Source organism: Cynocephalus volans, chromosome 2 (assembly GCF_027409185.1).
Source record: "Cynocephalus volans isolate mCynVol1 chromosome 2, mCynVol1.pri, whole genome shotgun sequence".
Classification (NCBI taxonomy): domain Eukaryota; kingdom Metazoa; phylum Chordata; class Mammalia; order Dermoptera; family Cynocephalidae; genus Cynocephalus; species Cynocephalus volans.
The window spans coordinates 36,910,567-36,918,525 of NC_084461.1; the positions used below are offsets into that span (position 1 = coordinate 36,910,567).

General features: G+C 39.8%; 1 protein-coding gene across 1 annotated transcript in view; it reads right to left on the reverse strand.

The window, feature by feature from the left end:
* Positions 1 to 7,563, reverse strand: part of PRKAA1 (protein kinase AMP-activated catalytic subunit alpha 1) — a 29,405-nt gene extending 21,842 nt beyond the window's left edge. The window contains exon 1 of the mRNA XM_063087550.1: positions 7,215 to 7,563. Within this exon, the coding sequence (XP_062943620.1) occupies positions 7,215 to 7,563 (349 nt within the window). The remainder of the gene's footprint in view (positions 1 to 7,214) is intronic.
* Between the last annotated feature and the right edge of the window lie 396 nt (positions 7,564 to 7,959).

Below are 7,959 nucleotides of genomic sequence, written 5' to 3' on the forward strand. Positions count from 1 at the left end.
AATCAAAACAGCATGGTACTGGCATAAAAACAGTTGCATTAACCAATAGAACAAGTTTGAGAGCCCCAAAATAAACCCACACATCTACAGTCAATTGATTTTTGACAAAGGTGCCAAAAACCCATAATGGGGAATGGACAGTCTCTTTAATAAATTGTGTTGGGAAAACTGGATATCCACATACAGAAGAATGAAGATGGACCATTATCTCATCCCTTATACAACTATCAACTGAAAATAGATTAAAGAATTAAACATAAGACCTGAAACTATAAAACTACTAAAAGAAAACATAGGGGGAAAGCACCACGATATTGGTCTGGGAAGTGACTTCCTGGATCTGATCCCAAAAGCACAGGCAACAAAGGCAAAAATAGACAAATGGAATTACATCAAGCTAAATAGCTCCCGTACAGCAAAGGAAACAATTAATATCATGAAGAGATAACACACAGAGGGAAAACATAACTGCAAATCATACATCAGATAAGGGGCTAATATCAAAAATATATAAGGAACTCAAACTACTCATAACAAGAAAACAAATGATCCTATTAAAACATGGGCAAAGGACTTGACATTTCTCAAAAGAAGACATACATGGTCAACAGATATATGAAAAAATGCTCAGCCTCTAATCTTAAGAGAAATGCAAATTAAAACCATAATAAGTTATCACCTCATACCTCTTAAATTGTATATTATAAAAAAAATGAAAGATAACAAGTGTTGGAGAGGATATGGAGAAAAGGGAACGCTTACACACCATTGGTGGTACTTTAAATTAGTACAGCCATTTTGGAAAACAGTATGGAGGTTCCTCAAAAAACTAAAAATAGAATTACAATATGATCAAGCAGTCTCACTACTGGGTATATACCTCCATGAACTGAAATCAATATGTTAAAGGGATGTCTGCCCTTTCATGTTCATTGCAGCACTATAACAGCCAAGATATGGAAACAATCTAAGTGTCCGTCAATGGATGAATGGATTTTTAAAATGTATTACATATACACAATGGAATATTATTCCTTTGTGCCTTAAAAAAATAGGAAATTCTGTCATTTGCAACAACATGTATGAACCTAGAGGACATTGTCAAACCATAAGATGAGAGCAAGAATGATAAAAAATAAAAATAAAAGAAATAAATATGTCAAACTTAACAGAATTAGAGAGCAGATGGTGGTTACCAGAGGTTGGGGGGTGTGGGAGTTGATCAATGGGTACAAAATTACAGTTAGATGAAAGGAATAAGTTCTGGTGTTCTGTTGTGCAATACAGTGACTAGGGTTAATAATTATTGTATATTTCAAAATAGCTAAGAGGGAGGATTTTAAATGTTCTCACCACAAAAAAATGGTAAGTACTCATATTTGAGGTGATGGATATGCTAATCGGCCTTTTTGAACAGTCCATAATGTGTACATCTATCAAAACACCACACTGTGCCCCAGAAATATATACAATTATTATTTGTCAATTAATAAAACTTTTAAGAAGTGATTTTACTAAAATATAATATTCAGCATTAAACTTATTAACAAGTAAATAAACAACAATCTTTTTTGAAAACAGGTTTTCTAAACTGTAGTAAACAAGCCCAAGATTTCTTAAATGGAACACAGTGTGCATGGTGACTGGGAACCAAGCAAATGTTCAACTTGCATGAGAACCAGTTACTCCCTTGTGCCCTCCCACAATGATATCAGTAGGAGTTATTTAGCAGGATAGGACTTCTTGCTCCTAGTCTATTCTGTTCCAGCTCCTGTGGATTTTCTGCTTTCTTGAAGTTGCATCCTAACCTTCACAGCCTATCAAAATCAACTCTTAAGAGCCCCCTCTCCAATGTTCTACTTTGGGGATTCTAATTTTCTACGGGCTAGAAAAATCACAAAACTAAAATTATCAGAATAGATTTCCTAAAGTATGCTCTACAACCAGGACTAAAGACTCTCCACGGAAAAAGATTTCATAATCCAGTAAGTCAGGGAAAGCATATATACTCTCCCTTTTGGAGATGCGCTATGCTTATGATAGAGTGAAGACTCTGTAAAGTCCTATAATAAAGAAACCTGTTAAACTTTGTTTAACTTGGTATTTCCCAATCTTAATTTGATACACGTTTTTTTCCTCCAAGATTTTGAAGTAATGTTCCAACACTGATGACTCTACAATATTTTCTCTTTCAGGGTAGGCAATATCCCCTCCAGCTTACCCATTCTTTCCCTCCCCCTTGATAATTTAAGGCCATCATATTATAATCTATTAAGATTTCCTTATTTATAGGAAGAGAAACATTTGTTTTGAACCCAATTACCAACATGCTTCAATATTAAAATTTCAGTAGCATAATGCTTTTAAATATATAGTATCTTATAGCTTAGGAAACACCCACATTATCACATTCGAGCCTCACAATAAATCTATGATGCAGATATTATTTTATTTTACAGACAAAGAAACAGAGGCTCTGAGAGATTCTGTTATTTGTCAAAGTAAAGCTATTGTGATCAAGCTGGGATACATCTTACTTCAAGTCTTTTTATCTATTCACTCTACCTTACCATCACTGTGCAGTAGGAGGGGGAAAAGGGCACAATATCAGAACCTGAACTGTTTTCTCAAATTTGGGCTAAAGATTCTCCATTGAGTAAATGCAGTTGCAGCCAAATTGATGCTCCCTAGTCAATCAATGAATGTAGTAAAGGGACTGTCAGGTATATGCATTACTAAGAGATTTCTCCCCTTTTTCAAAGCTCAAAACTTCATTCTTCAGACTGTCACTGTTTTACAACAGTGCTAAATTCAAAAAGTAAAGTTTTGCTTTTAAATGAAGTAGAAGACAGGCATTTTGGACATGGAAGACTTGCACATTACCCACAGTAAAGGTTAACCAGCGTTCACAATGTCTCCTTCACAAAAACAGCAGATTAGTCAACTAAACATTAGCTAGCAAGCTGTGTTATTATCAATGTTATTGCTCTCTAAAAGGAACTTTATCTAACTGCAGAACACTGTAAAAAACGCTCTTCTTATCAGATATATAATCCTAAAGTGAAACAAGATCATACTTTGGAAGAGGATTTTAACAGGCTAAAGATGACACAAAGACAAACATCTACTGAAGATATTCTAACCATCTAACCATTTCATTCCCACTTTAAAATTAAAAGAATAAAAATGTCACTACTAAAAGTGTTAGGAAAATAGCTTAATTTTGGAGAGGGGTAAGCTCTGAAAACTATAGATAGAAATTTGAAAAAATGAACAAAACATTTCAAGCATACCAAAAGATGTACCAAATATCCATGTATCACCACCATCTTAAGCAAGAAAACATTACAGATAGAATCGAAGCCCTCTATGACTCCTCCCAGACTCCCTTGTCCATCATCTCTCCCCAGAGGTAACCACTACCCTGAATTTGTTGTTTTTCTTTCCCAGACATTCATATATTTTTTTCTACATATATATGAATCCATAAACAATATAGTAACATTGTTTTTCATGTTTATTTTATATATTTTGAATACACAATACCTCCACTACACACACAATTCATAAGTACAAAAAGATACATAGTGCAATATCCCCAGCTACATACTTCCCCGGTTTTGTATGTATAAAGAGATACATTATACATATACAAGCAGTCACACTTAGGTACATATTTGCCCCTGCCTTTTATACATAAATGTTAAGCATACTATACAAACTGTTCTATTTTTACACTAAAAACACACTTTGAAAATTGTTCTCTAGATTATATAAAGTTCCTCACTTTTTTTCCTTAATGTTCACAAGGTATTTTACCGTATGAATAAACCATAACTAAACTATTATCCTGTTAGAAAGGTTACTTCCAATCATTTGTATATACAAGCAATATGGCAAATGAATAAGCAGTTTTTTGTACACATGAGCACATCCATAGAGTAAGTTCCTAGAAGTTGAATTGCTGGGTTAATTTTAATAAGTACTCTAACACTTTATAGAGATGATACCAATTTATACTCCCACCAGCGATATATGAGTGGTTTTGCGTGTTTTAAAAATATACATAAATAACATCGGACTGTATTGTTCTGCAACTTGCTTTTGAAGGAGGCCTAACCTTATATTCTTGAGAGTCATTCATGCTGATATATACAGCTTTAGTTCATACACAGATTTTTTTTTTTTTTTTTTTTACTTAAAGGAATTTATGTTTTGGATATACATAATTTAAAGGAATTTTCAAATAACTTCTGTTTCATCCAGTCACCTAGAGGACAGTTACCTATTAACCTGAAACTGCAGTTTTATGCAGAAATACTCACCAACTTAGTTTATATGTATAAACAACTCATTTGCTAAAAACACACCCATCCCACTAAAGAGACCATCTTCTCTAGGAAAACTAACAAAATGCCATTTTAATTTTTGTAATAGTAACATGACTCTTTGTTCATGGTTTTAATTGTTCAGGAGGTGGGAAGAGACCCCACTATAAGGACATGGAGATTAACATCTTGACAACCTGAAAAAAGAAAGATACCCTTGGAAATAATTAAGATAATCCAAGCAAAATCCCAAATTAACCCTAGTTTTCTGTTTAAACTTTCCCCTCAAAGTGCTACCATTAAGTAACCAGAGGATTGTTTTTAGCCTGGAAACAAAATAATCACTTTGAATATACAGCCCACTACCCCCTAAAAATTAAATTTCCTGTAGGCATGGAATATCATATTGGAAATTTTTCTGCATATCAATATCACATCTTCTCTTAGATCTTGTTTCCATGTTATATTTACCAATGTGTATAACTTTAAAAGCTCTATCTACTCCAAATAATCTCCATTGAAATATGTGGCTAATCCTCTTATTTATAAGAATTCTTGTCAAATTAAGGGTGGTGTTAGTTACCAATATCACCACTATAGTGGCTACTTTTGCCTGCTCACTGAGCATCCATGTCCCCCTTTCCCTCTCCTAACAATACCCATTTCTGTGTAGGTGTCTACCCTGCCCTCCCCCACACTAAGTACTTCAGAAGAAGATGACCCCCCACACACATATCCAAGGGGGGGCCATATTCCTCCAAGGGCAATGCCATCCCCTTTGCTAGTGCCTACTTAGGAACACGAGCCTAAGCCAATTGGCACATGGCATCCCTGGCCAGAGGGACTGGATGAGCCCATGAGATTCATGAGAGGTATGCTGGGCTTCCTTGCTTTGGAGAGAGAACCACAGATGTTCTTGGCTAGGCGAGGTTGGATTTTTCTATTACTTGTGGCAAAAAGCATCCCAAATGTTTTAACAATTTAATAAAGTGGTTGAAGATTCTGACCAACATCAACCAATTTGTTTACAAACAAATTTATCCAAGTTCATAAAAGCTTTGGCTAACACTGGCCTTTCAATATTTGGGAGACTGTCGACTTTGACAAGAGTATGGTATTTCAAGAGAGGCACATGTGGGTAGAGAAGTGAAGGTTAAGGAAGAGTGAAGTTACTGGAGTGATTCATGTCAAAGCCACATCACAGATCAAATCCAGAAGATGAAAAACCTCTTCTTGCTTTCCTATCTGCCATGCCAAAAGCCACTTAGCAAATAAGAAAATAGAAGTGATTCCACTGAGGTCTACGTTAGGTAAATGAACACCCTAAACCAAGCAGAACTTCTGGCAAGGGATGAGGGCATCAAGACTGTCTTATCACTATTTTGGGGGCATTAATGTACATTTCTTACCAATACATGGAAACTAAAAAGCAGTTTATAATCACTAACAAAGAAAGCGCTTAGCAAAAAATAAGTAAAAAACTTCAAGGACTTACTGGCCTAATATGGACCCACCCTAACAGCTTATTACCCTATTCTGGCATTTGCTTCTTACTTCCTTACATTGATGGCCTTGCTGATTTTCATAAGAAGGCTTAGGCAGTTGCTTCCCTGTGGGCTATACAGCAATTTTCCAGTTCTATGACTCAGAAAGGGCAAGAGAAAGAAGGGTTCTCCTCTTCCAACCCTAGATAAAATCAGAAAATGTTTATTTAGCTCTGGGAGAGCAAGGCTCAGTTAATTAATTCATTGTACAGACTTTCATAACTTTTTTTCTTTCAAGTCAAATATTTACCAAGAGCTTAGTATATGTGAGTCATAGTCTCTTGTTTATCCAAAGCCAATGCATGAATTATTTTTATCAATTCTAAACTTCCTTCCTCTACATCCCTAATAACAAAGTCAAATATTTTAAAGAAAATAAATTTATGCTTCACAAAGTTTGCAATCAAACTTTTTGTGCCATAATTGGTGGACTGGAGAGTACGTTTATTATTTCCAGAATACTGTGTTGAAACACAAGGATAAGCGATTCTACTTTTCCTTTTAAAAAAGTTCAAATAAAGTGTACTAAATTGTTTATTAAAATACAAATATCCTGTGAAAATAAATGGAAATGAACTGTATTCATAAACTAATAAATACTATCTGATAGTAACATCTGCACTACGAAGTTGGCACACAGAGACTGCAAAACTGATAATTCAGAAACACTGAAGGCACGGAGACTCATTCAGAATATATAAACCATGCATCGCAAAGATATGACCAGTTTATATTGACTAACTGCTCTGAAGGAAATCCCTTCCAACGAGTTGGCCTTTTTTTTTTTTTTTTAATTTTGTAGGTTACCCTCAAAGCAACCTTACTTTCGGAGAACACATTTCACACTCGGGAAACTGCAGGGTCAGGTAAGCCGACAGCCTCCTAAAGAGGAAGGAAATACGGACAACGCCAGGACCGCCAGGGAAGCGATGGGCTGGCCCTGAGCCGAGGGAGCACAATCGGGGCGAACTAGAGGTCGCCTTCCCGGGGCTACCGCCCGAGACCCCGGCTCCCCCACCCAGCACGGGGAGCGCGAGGCGCAGTCCCGGACTCCCCCATTTGGGAAACTTTGCACCTACGCATCGTCGCCCCTCGCACCGACCAGCCCCTCCAGCCGCGGCGCCGTCGCCATGGCGACCGGTCCCCAGCCCACCCCCATCCGCCTGGGAGGGCCGCGCCGCAGTCCCACGGCGGCCTCGGGCTTCGCTCCCGCCGGAGCGGGGACAGTGGCTGCAGAGCCGGGAGACTAGAACGCAGGGGGCGGGGGAGGATGAAGAGGTGCGAAAAGCGGAAGTCGTCCGGCTCCGGGGCTGGGTCCGAGCCTTGCCCTGGGGAGTCTCACCCTTCACTTTGCCGAAGGTGCCGACCCCCAGCGTGTCTCCCAGGATGTAGTGGCCGATCTTCACTCGCCCGTCGTGTTTCTGCTTCTCGGTTGTCGCCATCTTTCTCCAGGAACTGAGTCTGCGCAGGGCGCCGCGGGAGGGGGCGGAGGGGGCGGGCAGGGCCGCGCCGGGGGCGGGCGGGCGGCCAGGGAGGGGGTGGGGACGCGGGAGGGCAGCCGTGGTGCGGAGCCGCCGCCCTGCGCCGCCTGCCCAGTTCCTGCAGCTGGCCGTCGGGCACAAACGCTCCCCCTGGCGGGGCGAGCGGGGGTCGCTGAGAGGGGCACCGGTACCCGCTTCCTTGATCCGCATCCTTTCGGCCCCGGCGCCCGCCCACCTTTAGGCGGCAGGGGGCTTCCTGGGTGCTGAGTAGAGTGGTAGCCCCTCGGCTCCTCTCTCCTCTGACGGAGTTTCTGCCTAGAGTGGGTTTCTCTAATTACCACTCCTCGGTCGGAAAGTCCCACTCTCCTTGTGATTCCAAGGGGGAGGTTGACGGTGGGGAAGCCCACTCGGGTAAAGCAGATAGGTGGCTTGTTCCTATGCAGCGTGAATTGAAACATGGCAGGGGACACCGCCCTGCCAATGTTTTCTAACCTTGATTTTCATCTTTCCTGCTCAGATGGAACCTACAAGACGGAGGGAGCTTTCACCTGCGTCTTTGATGGAGTCCTATCCCCCGCCCCCAGCTCTTTTTTAACTTTGAGCAGT